The sequence below is a fragment of the Tasmannia lanceolata genome, unplaced genomic scaffold (genome assembly GCF_043159265.1).
Source record: "Tasmannia lanceolata isolate RefF3 unplaced genomic scaffold, GAP_Taslan_0.1 ptg000018l, whole genome shotgun sequence".
Classification (NCBI taxonomy): Eukaryota; Viridiplantae; Streptophyta; class Magnoliopsida; order Canellales; family Winteraceae; genus Tasmannia; species Tasmannia lanceolata.
Genome location: NW_027518695.1, coordinates 8,816,222 through 8,832,500, shown reverse-complemented (window position 1 = coordinate 8,832,500; position 16,279 = coordinate 8,816,222). Strand labels below are relative to the sequence as shown.

The window sequence follows — 16,279 nt, the reverse complement described above, 5'->3', positions numbered from 1 at the left end:
CCTCTCTCTCTCTCTCTCTCTCTCTCTCTCTCTCTCTCTATATATATATATATATATATATATATATATATATATATATATATATATATATATATATGAGGAATATGTTCGTGCGCTCAAGCTCTATTAAGGAATGGTGCGCTTCAGTGCACCAATCACATGGGTCCCACAATTTCTGTGAGGATCCAAACCATTCATTTGCAAGGGCCTATCATAGATAGGGTGTGTACCAAAAATCAGCTCCATTGAATCATCCTAACCCCTCCAAAAGTGGAGGGCAAAAATGGGCAGATTTGTGGTCTGTCCATTTTGACCTCCACAAATGGATGGGTTAGGATGATCCTATGGAGCTGATTTTTTGTACACACCCTATCTATGTAAGGCCCTTTCTAGTGAATGCTTTGGATCATCCTAACAAAGTGGGCCTCAATGGTTTGAGAGCTCAAGCTCACGAATATGTTCCAACGCTCAAGCTCACAATCCTTTTCCTCTATATATATATATATGAGGAAAAGGATTGTGAGCTTGAGCGCTGGATCCTTATGGTGCGCTTGAGCTCTCAAACCCATCTGGCCCACATTGTTAGGATGATCCAAAGCATTCATTTGAAAGGCCCTTACATAGATAGGGTGTGTACAAAAAATCAGCTCCATAAGATCATCCTAACCCATCCATTTGTGGAGGTCAAAATGGACAGACCACAAATCTGCCCATTTTTGCCCTCCACTTTTGAAGGGGTTAGGATGATTCAATGGAGCTGATTTTTGGTACACACCCTATCTATGATAGGGCCTTGCAAATGAATGGTTTGGATCCTCACAGAGATTGTGGGACCCATGTGATTGGTGCACTCAAGCGCACCATTTCATTACAGCGCTCAAGCGCACCAACACATACCTCTATATATATATATATATATGAGAGAACATTTCCTACACACTTGTGTAGGTAAGTTACCTACACACTACCTTAAAATACAGTGGGGGCCCACATTGTTTGGGTGATCCAAACAATTCATTTGAATGGTCCTCACATAGATAGGGTGTCCACAAAAAATCAGATCCATAGGATCATCCCAACCCTACGATTTGTGGAGGTAAAATGGACGTGTATAAACCTTCACAAATTAGTCCATTTTTTGCCTCCATAGTTTGAATGGTTAGGATGATCCTATGGATCTGATTTTTTGTGGACACCCTATCTATGTGAGGACCATTCAAATGAATGGTTTGGATCACCCAAACAATGTGGGCCCCCACTATATATATATATATATATATATATATATATATAAGATTGTGCGCTTATAATGCCTCCCATTGGTTCTACCAATGGGACCCAAACATTTAAACCAATGGGAGGTGTTATAACGCCTGAAGCATACCACTTTTCTCATATATATATATATATATATATATATATATATATATATATATATATATATATATATATATATATATACAACTCTACTCAACAAAGCCTTTGTCCCAAACCAAATGGGGTGGGCTAAATGAATCCTTTAGAAATGAAAAGGGGCGGATATATCACATAGAGAGAGAGAGAGAGAAGTGATATATCCGCCCCTTTTCATTACTTGGGACACCCTGCTGCAGTGTACGTTGGCAATCAAATCCGTTGAATCCTTCCCATGTGAAGTACAACAGCCCCTTTGCGGTCATAGATACACTGCAACAGGGTGTCCCAAGTAATGGAAAGGGGCGGAAATATCACATAGAGAGAGAGAGAGGGAATGGCTCTAGGGTTGGGATTAAAGAGAAAATATAATAGTGGTGGCGGTTACGATTTTGGAGAGAAAGGAAGGTTGGTTTAAGGAGGGAATGGTTGAGTTTTGAGACGAGGGAGGAAGAGAGCAAAAGAGAACTGTGCGGAGGATTTTTCGGAGGTGTGATATTTAAAGAGAAACTATTTCAGTAAATACTTAAAGAGGGAGATAGATGTGGGAGGAAAGAGTGGTGAACGTTTCAAAATTTTTATGATATTTTTCATTTGAATCAGTTAATTTTGAAAGGCCAGCAGTTGGCCTATCTAAATTTAGGTTTCTTCAACACTCACTCGTGTCTAGGATTGCCGTGTCGTGCCTAGGACGTCCCCAAGTGCCCCCAAGTGTAATCACAGTAAAAAAGCAACAAGTAGAAGTGTCCAGGTAAAACAGTTTTAAAATGATCCGGAAACAAAGCAAATTGATAAATGCAAAATGGAGATTTTGTAAGTGAGCTAGACTTGTGTATTCATCCTTCTAAGAAGGGTTCTTCTATTATTTCTTCTTGTAATTGGTGAGGACACCACATCAGCCTTCGGACGCTAAGAATGGGGATAAACCTTAGGTTTGGTGGGAGGCACCGGATCAACCTCGGACGAAGCTTGGGGATAAAGCTTCTGGAAGTGGTCGAAGGCACAAGATCAACCTTCGTGTAATGGTTTGATTTCCACCCGTATGGGGCACGGGTATAGTGAAGCCACTATGAGGGGATACCCTCGTGAGAGTGGAAGTAGGCCGGGATTGGGCTGAACCACTATAAAATCGGTGCACTCTATCTCTTTCTCTCTTTATTCTTCTTTATGTATTTGATTTATCTTCTTGTTCTTTAATTTGATTTTGTTCTTGCACTTAAATTGTGAAATGATTTCAAATTGAATAAAAGTTTTTAAAACCCCAATCAAACCACCTCCCCCCAAACACCCCCCCGCCGCGCACATGCAGATTGCCTCACCTTGGGCCAATAATCTTTCAGTAGAGGTCATTTTGTAAAAGAGAAAACAATTGATAAGCAATTTGTAATGATGATACTTGCTCGAAAATGTGTAAAAAAGAAAGTCGTTAGAGAACTTGCCTGTGGAACAAGACTCTTTAAATGTACTTCCCAAATTTCTTCTCCTTGTGCAGTCCATGCAGCAATATTTCCATGGGTATCAGCTGTCAGTAATTCAATTCTTCCATCATCATTAATATCTGCTGCCACAACTGATCCCTGAATCTCAGCCATCTCAAGAGGAAATTTGTCCCGCACTTTGCCTACACGAATATATTAATTTTGCTTCAGATATCAGATAAACCAAAGAGCATTCAATACTTGTAAATGGAAGGCCATAAATTTGTACCAGACTTGTAGAAAAAAAAATTAACCATAACGATAATGTTTTCCCACCACTACCATTCCATTTATCCCTAAAATTTGGGTTTGACGATAACCCAATTGTCTCCTGTTAATTAGGTTAGTGTGAGAGACACTCCAATTTTCTGCGGTATTGACGGTAAGTGGAAGAGAAAATCTCTTTTAAATCGTTTGAGACACCCCTACTAATTAGGTTTTGGAAATAAACAAATCGCACATATACAAAAATTCATGCATATAGCAGCGGCGTCAGTTTACACCTCATCAGAGCTTTGGTGGGACCAGTACTATTTTAAACCTCATGTTTTGATGGAGTGTGGCCCCATCATCTCCACCCAAATCGTGCATAGGAAGGGCCCACAATTTTACACCTCATTTATTGTGGGCTGGGGCCGCCATATTATTGGAATTTTTTCCACTAAAATTATTTCTGAAAATAAAGTTCTTTTCCATGGTTGACCTCATGTCTTTATGGGGTGGAGCCTACCATTTTACATCTCAGGTTAGGGCCCTCGGGTTTTGATGGGATGGGGCCCACCATCTTTACCCAAACTATGCATTAGTGTGGGGCCTGCCATTTTACACCTCATGTTTTGATGGTGTAAAATTGTGGGGCCTACATTTCGGAAACACACTTCCCGCCCCCCATAGGCATTTCCAGCAATATTGATCTAGATTATATGACTGATGTCATTCTTCAGTTCGAAAAACAAATAAAAAGCACACATTTTTTATGGGCTCTTACAATGTCTTGAAACAGATGAATTCAAACACCTAAGGAGACAAACATCTTTATAACAAAACAAAATTCAGCTGCAATTGGAAGCATAATATGGAATAATGAAATCATTCCATGCCCCTTCAGATAGTACAGTAAATTGACAGAAATTATATAATGTTTCAGAGAAAATATTATGCAGCTTATACCACAAACTGAACTTCAGATATTAGGCAGCTCATAAAACCAATGTTTCAAAATGCAAATGCAAGTCAAAATGCAGCCGAAGAAAATCCTAGTCGACTCGGCACCATGGGGTCGAGTACTCGGTTGACGTAGTCATAACTCGGGAGAGTCAAGGAGTTTTAATTGACTTTGTAGGACAAAATGCGGAATGCAGCCAGGGTAAAAGGAGGAGCCCACGATGACACGGGGGAGTTTCAAAACTAGGCAAAAAATGTCAAAGCCATACACAACTTCAGAGATCCAAGTTGAAAATATCAGAAACTGAACCACAATCAAGACATGCCAGGATATTATCCAATCACAAGCAAAATGATCAATACCACAAAAACATGCATAAGAATAACGTGCTGTAGTCATAAAAAATTACCATGATGATCCAGAACATAAAACAAGCCAAAGGAAGTCCCAACAAGAATGTCCAAATTCCCATCACCATCTAAATCAACCACAGTTGGAGAAGAATATATATAGGCACGGAAATTTCCAATTTCCGTGCTCATATCTAGTTGGGTTGTCCATTTGACTTGTTTGGTATCTAGATTGAAAACAACGATAGCGCCTGCTACATATTTTTCAATATCAATACCACCCAATTCTGAAAAATGCTCTGGGTTATCATAGTACCTGTCAACTTATCAGCCAACTGATCACTTAGAAATCAGCAAGGATGAGGAAAAAAAAAGAATAACCCAATTAGCAGTAATGAAACGAAAAGGAGAGAGTAAACTAACTCAGAATATTATTATTATAATTTTGAATGATAACCAACTCAGAATATTAACAATAAAATAAAATACTAGATAAGGAAAGTGTGCAAGTATTCTACAATAAATGTAATTAAACAGTGATTCTAATGAGAAAATACCAGATTCAAATTTCTCAAAAATACCTTATGTTAATGTTATTTTCAAGAGAGATTGAATACAGATTCCTCGTATGTGGGGCAATCTCTACCCCCCTTGTATTCTATTTTTCTTTTGAACTCTTTTTAAATAAATTTATCCGTTACCATCTCAGAGAGAGAGAGAGAGAGGAGAGACTGAATGGAGTCGGTGAGAAAGTTGTCTAACAAACCTAGGAATTTTTATTTTTTTTTAAGAGAACAAACCTAGGAATATTACTGATGCACTAATTTCTAAGAGTATCAAACAGGAAACTTAATTCTTAAACTTCAGTAAGAGGAGAGCCTATCATTAGAAATTGGTAGAAATTGCGCGGAGTGGGAGTACATTTGACAAGAGTTTTTGGAAAGATGAAAACACATTCAAAGCGAATGCCTACAATTGACGGTGATGGGTGACCACTCAGCAATCAAGGATGGCAGGCATTTAGGGTATAATTAGGAAGAATGTTAGAGAGACTGGATTGGATCTCTTTGGGGCCTTGAGCTTTAATGACTCCAGTGGGTAAGAAGCCTTGACACTTCTACGGTAAGTTCTCTTCTCTCCCAACATTCAGGGATAGTTTCAACCGCAAATGGAGGAAAGAATGGAGACTTCCATGAAAGATAGCTGACATTATTTGAGAAGACACTAGATATTTCTGATATCATTTTTTCTTGTCTAACAAAAGGAGAATGCAGAAATAGAAATAGAAGCTTTAGTTAAGGAAGAGGTGTTAATGACCGTGACTTAATAAATTATTGCATAAGTCATTGTATGTCAAACTTTAATTGTATAGTTGTTTTCATTAATAAACTTTCTTATGGATAAAACAAGGATAAGGAAAACTTGGCCGATAAAGGCAACATAAGAATAGAACTTGGTATCATAGTACAAAGACTGAAAAGATTCAGCACAAATAATCAGAAACATGTGTTCAATAGTACAAGTACAATGAATGTAAGAAAGAAAAAAAATTTAGGGACTCTGGGAGATCATGGGCACAAGAGTAGATCAGCACGGCCACATAATAAATTTTAAAAAGAAAAATAAAGGGTGATCCTGCAAGGGTTAACAACTCCATCTAGTTGAGCCGGAAGCAGCTTTAAAAAGCAGTATGAATCCTTCAAAAGAGGATCTTGAAACCAGCAATAGGAATGTAGAAAATCATGTGAAAACCCTAAAGGGTGTGTTTGGTTGCACAAAAGCCATGATAGTTTACAGGTTTTGCTTTGTGTGTTTGGTTGCACAAAAGCCATGATAGTTTACAGGTTTTGCTTTGCATTTGGATGCCACGTTAGCAAAATCTCTTGTTTGGTTGCCAATGTAGCATTGAAATCCCTAGAGACTACCAGAAAAATTTCATAGGTAACTATTGCATGTCTGGTGATGGGCATCCATGTTCCCTCCTTATACCTTCCAATCCAAATTTCTTTAAAAAGGTGGAATTTGGCTTGGAGAATGATGCTCTCTCTCTCTCTCTCTCTCTCTCTCTCTCTCTCTCTCTCTCTCTCTCTCTCTCTCTCTCTCTCTCTCTCTCTCTCTCTTAATGGCATCCCCTTCCACTACTCTACAAGGTTGGCAACCAAAGAGTACTCACTAATCTAGGTACATCAAATGTTTGTTTCCTCCCTATTGACTACTTATACCACTAATCTACAAGGAAACTACCAGAAGCCAAACAGAGCCTTTGCATGTATTTACCTCATAGATTAGTGATGAAAGTAGTCAATAGCGACGAGACAAGTGTTGGATTTGCCTGGAACTTGCCTCATAGAACTCACCTCATAAAAGAGAAAGAGAAAAAAGAAAGCATCATTCCCAAGAAATCCAAGCGAAAAAGTACCTCTTGTGGTTTTTGGCTTGGATTTCTTTGGGAGGAGAGAGAGGTGACACATCAGGAGACAAGCCATGATTAACCAGGAGACATTCCAAGGAGGAGGCAACCAAGGGGCATCCCTAGTAGTCCTCGGGGATTTCATTCCTCTAATGGAAGCCAAACACGGGATTTAGATGAAGTGGCACCCAAAACCCAAGTATAACCCCTAGGAAAGCCTAGCTTTTGTGAAGCCAAACAGACCTTTAGGGGTTTTGCTTGCCATTTGGGTGCTATGTCAGCAAAACCCCTTGTTTGGTTGCACCCTAAGCGATCACTGAAAAGTAACTTTAGGACAAGCCACCAAGCAAATAATAAAAGTTCTCTGCAAAAAGAGTGTAGGTTAAATAACGAGATAGATGATGGGAAAAGAAATGCGCCATTCTTTTGAACAAACTGTGACAAATAAAATAAAATAAATTTTGAAAAGGCAAAAGAATCCTAGAGTACAATGGACGAAAGAAGACAATCCAACGCAGAAAGAACATAAGATAGAATATCATACAGAAGTGTAGTTTCAAGTTTCAAACAGGGCTTAAAGTACTAAATATGGAAAAAACATGAAAGATTGCACAATATTGGTCAAAACAAATATTGTATGAAAATTTTTAGTCAAAACAAATTCTAAACAACGCGATAGAGCTATAATACTGGAAAATACTCTGAAAAAATATTATGCGATCTAGAAAGTAACAGATAAACAGTCCTACCACTGAATAATATAGAATAGAAATTTATAGAACTGTCTAGAAGGGATAAAATGCCATCATAAAAGAGTACTTACTCACGGTCAAAGAAATAGGAAACAGCAACAATCATTTCTGATATACCATCCCTGTCAATGTCAGCTATTACCTGGAAAAAGAGAGGCCAATTGCATTTCAGTAATGAGTTGCCAATTTCAATAGTCATGTTTTCCTTATCTACCAGCAGGGATGAAGAAGATTCACATCTAGTACCAAATATTACAATTTACATCTTTAAACTTACTGGTGTGCAAAGGATGTGCGAATCAATATTAACAAAATCCTCCATTTTCTCGTGTATGCCTTCCGTCCATCCTTCATCTCCCCACAAGGATTCATCGACATAATCATCATAATCATAATTATACTCATCAGCAAGCTCATCTCCATCCCGAAATAAATCAAAAGATGAGGCAGCATCCTCTTCCAGACCTTCATCATTTTCCACGGTTGCAGCACGCATTTCAGCACCCTCATTGGGGTCCACTTCAGTTGCAGTACCACCCTCTTGTGCCCCTTTTGAAGCAGAATCTTCAAGAAGCCGCCTCTGAGAGTTTGTTAAGTTCTCTGGTTTTGAATTCTCCATTGATCCAACATCCCTTGTGGCATTATCCGTATTAATTGGCAATTCAATATTTTGTCCTGTTTGAGTTGCATTCATAATCTCTTCAGTATCTGCCTTGGAGGCATTAGCTGAACCAAGGTTCCCTTCAGTTGATGACACAAAAGAAGTGTTCGATCCGGGTATACTTCTGTTCGTTTCTAAAAGAAGAGCATTAAATAAGTTAGCATGAACATTTAATACTCATAGAGATATAAATCACTGCCCCAAACACAAATTCTGAAACAGCTATTGTATCGTTAGGAAAATAAATGTAACAAAATTAACTACATGGAAAGATTGAGAATGTGGAGACGGAAAACATTATATAATTTTTTTTAAGTCTATAACATAGTGAATTTAAAGCAAGAAACTAGGACAGCATCCCCAGATTGTGATCAACAAAAAAGCAACATAAAAAATTCTCTGCACAGTCTGATATCTGAGGACTTTTGAGAGAGAGAGAGAGAGAGAGAGAGAGAGAGAATCTCTTACAACCATTTATCCAAAATATTGATTGCATATGACAAACATGTCACGATAAATATGTATACATAAATATGCACATAGTTCCAGTGACATGGGCACATGGCATAAGATATCAAGGAGATTCTCCTACAATGGGACAATGGCAAAACTAATTAACGACTCCCAGCTATGGTCCATGTCACATATATGGGGCCCCTATCAAAAAATGCTTCGTCATTCATTGACACATGTAAGGTCCCTTCGGAAAACAAAAATAGAAAGGTGAAAGACATAAGCTGCTTCTAACTTCAACTGCAGCCCATATATTTAATTCACGAGACCTAAGAATGTATGTGCCATGTCATGTCTTAATATATGGAACTAAATCGTTGGTTTAAAATGAATCCCATGTAACTCAAGGGGGAAAGCAATTAGCCATGTGCATGTAACTAATGGAGAGGGGATTTAATGAGTGAGTTTTGACTTATTAGAGAGAGAGAGAGAGAGAGAGAGAGAGAGAGAGGAGACCAAAGGTATACTTTATTAACAGGGGTATCTGTTAGAGATTTTTTTTTCCCGGGGGGGAGGGGGGGTGTTAACTATGTTCTAGTGGTAACCACCTAAATATGGGAAATTACAGACACTGAACAAACTACTACCAGCATTGTTTTAGCAACAAGAAAACGGTGAAATGGACTCAGACAAGCTCCTCAAATTGAAAAGTACACAAAGTTTAGTCCTAAGCTTTTACTTACTAGAAATTAATTCTATATCATCAGCTGCCTCCTGAATAAGTGAGTCATCATGTACATCCGGATGAGAACGATCCACGGGGTCTGGATGCAAGCCTACATACCAATTTTTACGAACTTTCAACCGCGGTACCTCCAATCTTTCTGTCATCAAGTAGCCTGAGATCCTGAAGTGCAAAAGAAAAACGGGATTGGTACGTGAATTTGGGATGCATCATGCAAGAGCAACTTAACCTGATATTACCAAAAATGATCATACAACTGGTCCTGTTATACTCACCTGAAAAAAAGTACTTCGCCATTGTAAGTAGCTAATGCTACCTCTCTAACACCATCCTTATCAATATCAAACAAAAGAGGACTGGAATGAATGGTTGACTGGTGAAAAGCTGGCCAGCCTGGAAACATGTGGCCTATGAATGTTAAAACAGCACTAATGGAAAACATTTGCCAAATTGCCGGAAACACAGAACAGAGCATCAAAAGAAAACAAAGCACGACAACAGAGCTTCAGCATACTCTCAATCTAAACAAATTAACACACGAGATATTCACAAGAATATTTTTCACATTGAAATACAGAAGATAGCCCCCACAGAGGAAAATTTTATGAATTTAAAAATTGAGAATTTCAGTTTTAAGACACAAAATAATGATTTGGAGGGAAGCTTGTGTTGGTCTTTTTGTTTGTTTTCCTTGTCTGCACTAAAATTACTCGGTAAGTAATGAAACATATTATTTTTGACCTAAACGTTAGCAAGATCATTTGATGCATGCATCAAGCTTGACTCAACCTGATGCTAAAAAGAATCTTTATAAAGAGTCAATTTCCAAAAAAAGGCAGTGGTATAAGGAATATCAAAGTAGACCTGGCATTTTGTCTCCGTCAGAGCCTTCCAGCACCTCCAAGTAGTGAACAAATGATGGCACTACTATATCAAGCTTGCCATCACTGCATTTCCAAGACAATGCAGCCCAAGTCAGTACTTTTCTTTGAAAAACTTCCCGGACAGCTTTTTTCCAAAGAAGATATAAGATGACAGAGCTGAAAAGGGCTGCCTCTGGAGTGAAGAAACAGTAGCATAAATGAAAATTCAAAGGGGCATTTCCAACCAATTGAGCATCCTCGGTAGAAGCATTTTTGGTAACGAACTCAAACTTAGACAGAGCATTAAATTCATGTAACTCAACCGCACATTTCAATTTGTGTTTTCGGTTACTTGTTTGGTGCGGCGGGGGTGGATGTGTGTGTGGGCGTGGGGGGGGAGCATGTACGAGGCTCCCGCCATTGCGGGGTCTGGGTATGACCTTATCCCGCCATTGGTGGAAAAAAAAAAGGACAAGCTTATTGGCCATCTGAGCAACTTGAAGAATTAAACCTATCAGTGCAATGAACCGCAGAAGCATGAAGGAGAAGAAATCTTAGTCGCAGTAGCAAGAGCGGGAAAGCAACATCCTCAAATAAGTCAAGAAGCAAGGGTGGGCAAGAAGCATCTGTAAGTATGACCTTATTTTCAATCAAGCATAAAAATCTAACTTATTTATTGAATATATATACATGAATTAGATTTCTAATATTATCTAGAATCTAAACAGCAGAAGAGTCCAAATAATATGATATTCATGGCATGAAGGAAAATTTGATCAGGTCATAATAGGAGTTTCGGGTTGTAGGATGGCGAGAAAGTTCACGAGCAAATTTGACATCTTCGATAGAAGACACCTGTCATTAAGAAGAGAAACTAATCGTGGTCCTTATATAAAAGGAATCGTATAAAGCGTGCTGATGCACATAAATTCAAAATCCAGTCTAATAAACTCCGCAATCTAAAAATCTCAAAACAAATTAAACCACAGAAATGCAATACGGTACCAAAACATGCTGTGGTAATAACAGTGATGGAGAACTTTTACCCATTGATATCGGCAACCAATGGGGTCGCATATATGCTAGAGCTAACCTCTGTCTGCCATCTTAATTCCACATGCTGAGGACATTGTGTGTTTAACAAAGAATCCTCATCCCTACAAAAGAAAACACGACATTAAACACTATACCATCTGTTAAGGTGTTCGAAGTATTATGTAAATGAAAAGAGAACCCTCTACAGAAATTAAGTGCAGAAGGAACAAAAATAACTATCTTCCTCTTGAACAAAAAAAAAAAGACTATCATTCAAAAGAAAAAAAAAAGGGAACAAAAAACAAAGACTGTAGAATACAGCAATTGATCTTCGGTCATCGAGAAAAAAATCGAAAAAACTCAAGACAAATGAAACATGGACTCTATGTATCAGTTGACCCAGTACTCAGGACAGATACATGTCATCTTTTCATATAGGTGATACAAGAAAACCATGTGTGCATTGTCCTGTAGATTGTTTCATTCGATACAAATTCACAATATTTCATAACTTCATAGCTGACAGAACTTTCTATAGGATTCATTTCATAACTTCATAATTTCAGCTCTGAGCCCTTATCTTTTTACTCTAGCTATGGATGAACTTACGGAGGGTATCCAGGACGAGGTGCCGTGGTTTATGTTATTTGCAGATGACATAGTATTAATTGACGAAACCAAACCAAGAGTTAATGCTAAGTTAGAATTATGGAGAACTATTTTGGAATCCAAAGGTTTTAGACTGAGCAGGACTAAGACAGAGTATATGGAGTACAACTTTAGTAATGTAAGGAGGCGGGGCGGCGATGTAGTAAATATGACTGGACAGGAGGTACCTAAGAGGGATATCTTTCTCTATCTTGGTTCAATCCTACATAAGGAAGGAGAGATTGAAGAGGATGTTAACCACGGAATAAGAGCAGGTTGGTTGAAGTGGAAGCATACTTCAGGAGTTCTGTGCGATCGTAAAATACCTACCAAGTTGAAGGAAAGTTTTACAAGACAACTCTGAGGCCAGCCATGCTGTACGACCCAGAATGTTAAGCCACCAAGAAGCAGCATCTGCATAAAGATGAGTGTAGCGAAGCTGCGAATGCTTAGATGGATGTGCGGCCGCACAAGGTTAGATCGAATTAAAAACGAAGACATCCGAAAAAGCTAGGGATGGCACCAATTGAGGAGAAGATGAGAGAGCACTGCTTAAGATGGTTTGGGCATATCCAACGTAGGCCTTTGGATGCTCTAGTGGGAAGAAGTGACTCATGCCAAGTTGATGGAGTAAAAAGAGGTAGGGCAGATCGAAAACAACTTGGGTGGAAACTGTGAGGAAAGACTTGAGGGCTAGGAACATAACAGAGAACATGACCTTGGATAGGATAGAATGGAAGTCTATCCTACTTATTAAAAAAAAAAAATAATAGGAACCTCGTATCAGATGACATCAGTTTTAGGAGCTGGACGACGTAAAACTGAGAATATAGTCCCGAGTGCAAGCAATTGACCAGCAATAAATATGAAGAAACAAACAACCATGCCCATGCCATGGGCTGTCCAATCTAAAACAAAATGGGTCATTAGAAGTGTGGAACCTTAAAGTTCTAAGAATTTCGAGAAATTTTGCAGCTCTTCAGTTTTTATGGTGGTTTCAGAAACTCCCCATGTCATTTCAGCAAAATAAGATAAGAATAATCTTTTAGAGTTTTTCTTGTAGTGCTAATGTCTTGCATTATGGCAACAATTCATGACCCTGGCACACATGGAATAATTTTCGGTCTGTGCTATAAGGTTATTTCAATAATTCTTGATGAAGTGACATTGATAAATAAGCACACATATCAGGGTTACAGGTGAGAGTTTTGAGGTGTTTTCTTGGCTGAGAGAGAAGGAAAAACCTAATATTGAAATAGTGAAACTCTATTCTCTTGAATCTTGAATTTTCTTGCTTTATGTGTTTGTGTTTCTTGCTTGTATCTCGTCTTGTTGTGCTGCACATAGAGTTTGATCATGTTTTGGGAGATTAAAGATGTCTCAATATTACGAGTATAATAATAACAACTATAAGTATACGAAATGAGGCTGATCCTGAGCCGCCATCCAAGCACGAATACCTTCGTTTAAGAGAATATTTGTGCAAATTTTGATTTCTTTTAAAATCTCAGCCAGATTACCAGACAAGGAGGTTTCAGAGGATGTTTTGGAGACATACCAGCACAGATGCCACTCTAAAATCACTGATTTAACATATTCCAAGTAAATCCTTAGATGTTAGAAAATCAAAAGAAAACAGAAAATAAATGAAAATCACACATATAAACAACGCAATTCAATTAACATAAATCGGATAGTTTGATCCTGTTTTCGGAGTTTCGGAGTTCGAACAAGCGAGAGATTCGCTCGAAAGACGGATCTAACGATCCTCGGAAAAACGAATAGAACTATCCGATTATACGTTTTAAGCATGAATTCTTAGCACGAAAAATATACAAAATTCGTTTGGTATGTAGAAGAAAGAGAATGAGATTCGGAGAAGGAATCCAACTTACAGGTTAGGATATCCCATGGAATCATCAGTGGCTTCTCGTTCTCGGAACTTATTTTTCTTCACTTCATTATCTTGCGAATCTGATGCGCCATTGATGGAATTAAAAGAAGCAGAGACAAGTAGCCAGAGGAGGAAAAATGGCGTCGGCAATTTCATCAGATCTTTGAACTGAATCTATCAAGGGTTGGAGATGGGAGATGGGAGATTGGAGAAGGCAATGAAGGGATAGATAAATAGCTGACAGAAAGAAAAATATAAAACCCTAGTTAGAGTTCTGAAGAAAATCCGATATCCGAAATGCCTAAGATCTCGGTGGAGATATTCAGACCTTGATGCAGCAAATCGCAAGAACAGAATTATTCCCCCCGGTCACGTGACAAGTGGGGCGCATAATCCTACCGGGGGCGAAAAAATCATCGCCCTAAATTTACGGAGAAGAAAACGAGAGTAGATGCAAGTATGCAACTGTGTGTTTGGCGTACCGTTTGAAATAGCATTCAAAATGCCGTTTTGCATAAAGGTGGCGTTTTCATGTTTGGTTGGCAGATCAAAACAGCGTTTTAAACGGCAAACGGAGGTACATGTGTTTGGTTGCAAATGCCCTAAGAAGAAATTTTAGTGATAAAATAACCAAAAAAGGCATTGTTTTAGGGAAGTTGTCCGGGGAGGCAGGGGTTACGGTAAAAAAAAAGGTATAAAAATGGGTTTTTGATGAGGGCAAACAAATAAAAACCCTCAAAACTGTGTTTCAAATGGTGGTTGCGCACCCAAACACTCCCAAACGACCGTTTGCCCCCAAAACGGTGTTTCAAACACCAAACAGTGTTTTAAACGGTACGCCAAATACACACTTAACGAATGGATGCAATTACACCATGGAACCGCTCGAGTGAGGGTGTCACTTGTGTCACTTGTAACGTAATGTGGCTTTTGTGATGCAGTGGGCCCCACAACCTTTGATTGAACTTGGCCCAATCCGAATTAGCACTACTGTGACCCTAATCCGATCAAATCCAAACCCTAACCTAAACCCCTTTTAAATCTCTTGACCATAACCTAATCCGGCTAAATCAAATTTTCAAAGCGAGTAGGGTTGGGTTCGAATTGGCCCAAGGCAAAAACAGGAAAAAATACAGAAAAAAGATGTTGGCCCTGTCTGTCTTGAATTTTGAGTCCAAAACTCATTATTTTACTCAAAATTATGTTACAAGGGTACAATAATCAGTTTTGGACTCAAAATCGATTCTCAGTATCCAAAACGAAACAGTTTATTCTAATAATCAACATATTATAATGAGTGTTTATCGAATGCAAAATGAGATTCTGGTGCGAAGGCTAATGTCAGATAATCAAGAAAATGACGTACCTCTATGATAAATGGTGATTCTTAATGTGTAATTAGAAGATATTTTACAAATGAGATACTAAACCTTGTTTGGGAAATATTTTTCTCAGGCAAAAAAATATATTTTTACAGTGTATAGGGAAATAGTATGATTATGGTTACTTTAGAGAAGAAATTATATGGTGCCCGACCGTCAAGTCCATTGCGGGTGGTACAGTAAAGCCAAGTTCGTTTCAGATTGTGACAACCGATTGCAAGTAAGAGGTTTTGGACTTACAATCGGTTTGTCATAATCTGAAACGAACAGGGCCTAAAAGTACCACCATTTATGTCTAATTCAACAGTGATTTGTTGTTGGATCAAAGACTAAGGGTGGTACACCCACAAGGGACTTTACCGTCGGGCACTATATAAAAACTCAATTCAAAGTAATATCACTAACTGTCACTCTAAGGCCTGCTAGTTTTAGATTGTGAAAACAAGTGCGGGCCAAACCAATTGCTCGACTCGAAATTAAATGCCGAGCTAAATAATAAGTTTGGGGTTCACAATCAATTGCCACAATCTAAAACAAACCGAGCCTAAATGAAAATTGAATAGGGTTGATCGAAGTATTTTTTCCTTGGGAGGTGATATTTATGTCCCTTTTGATTATTAGGGACACCCAAAGCGTGAGTGTATCAATGACTAAAGGAGGGCTAATGTACTTGATGTCAGAAGAACCCGGTGGCTTTGATTTGCCCCGTACACTGGGGCTGGGTGTCCCTGATGATTAAAAGGGGAGAAAATATCATTTTTCCTTTTCTTTTTTGTGTAAAAGAAGAAGAAGCAAACTTTAGAAGAGAAAAGTGTTCCTACACAAGGAGCTCTCTGCGCTTAAGTGGCTTAAAAAGCCACCGATTGGTCACTTTTTGTGGACCCCGCAAAGGTGGACCCTCTATACAAACCAATCGGTGGCTTTTTAAGCCACTTAAGCACATGGAGCTCCCTGTGCAGAAACACTTTTCTCATTTTAGAAATGTTTTTCCTTTCCCAACATTTCTGGAAAATTTCTGCAATCCAAACCT

General features: G+C 38.5%; 1 protein-coding gene across 3 annotated transcripts in view; it reads right to left on the bottom strand.

The window, feature by feature from the left end:
- The window catches only part of LOC143850808 (protein DEFECTIVE IN EXINE FORMATION 1-like), a 24,096-nt gene extending 9,740 nt beyond the window's left edge, over positions 1–14,356 (bottom strand). The window contains exons 1-10 of one of the 3 annotated variants that reach the window (XM_077360067.1): positions 14,196–14,353; positions 13,869–14,104; positions 11,337–11,447; positions 10,292–10,374; positions 9,703–9,820; positions 9,426–9,589; positions 7,846–8,363; positions 7,640–7,710; positions 4,466–4,722; positions 2,853–3,034 (exon numbers count right to left, since the gene is read on the bottom strand). In XM_077360067.1, the coding sequence (XP_077216182.1) occupies positions 2,853–3,034; positions 4,466–4,722; positions 7,640–7,710; positions 7,846–8,363; positions 9,426–9,589; positions 9,703–9,820; positions 10,292–10,374; positions 11,337–11,447; positions 13,869–14,023 (1,659 nt within the window). In that variant the 5' untranslated portion in view covers positions 14,024–14,104; positions 14,196–14,353. Of the gene's footprint in view, positions 1–2,852; positions 3,035–4,465; positions 4,723–7,639; positions 7,711–7,845; positions 8,364–9,425; positions 9,590–9,702; positions 9,821–10,291; positions 10,375–11,336; positions 11,448–13,868 lie in introns of those variants that run through there. The other 2 variants (XM_077360069.1, XM_077360070.1) reach the window with 2 other exon arrangements.
- Between the last annotated feature and the right edge of the window lie 1,923 nt (positions 14,357–16,279).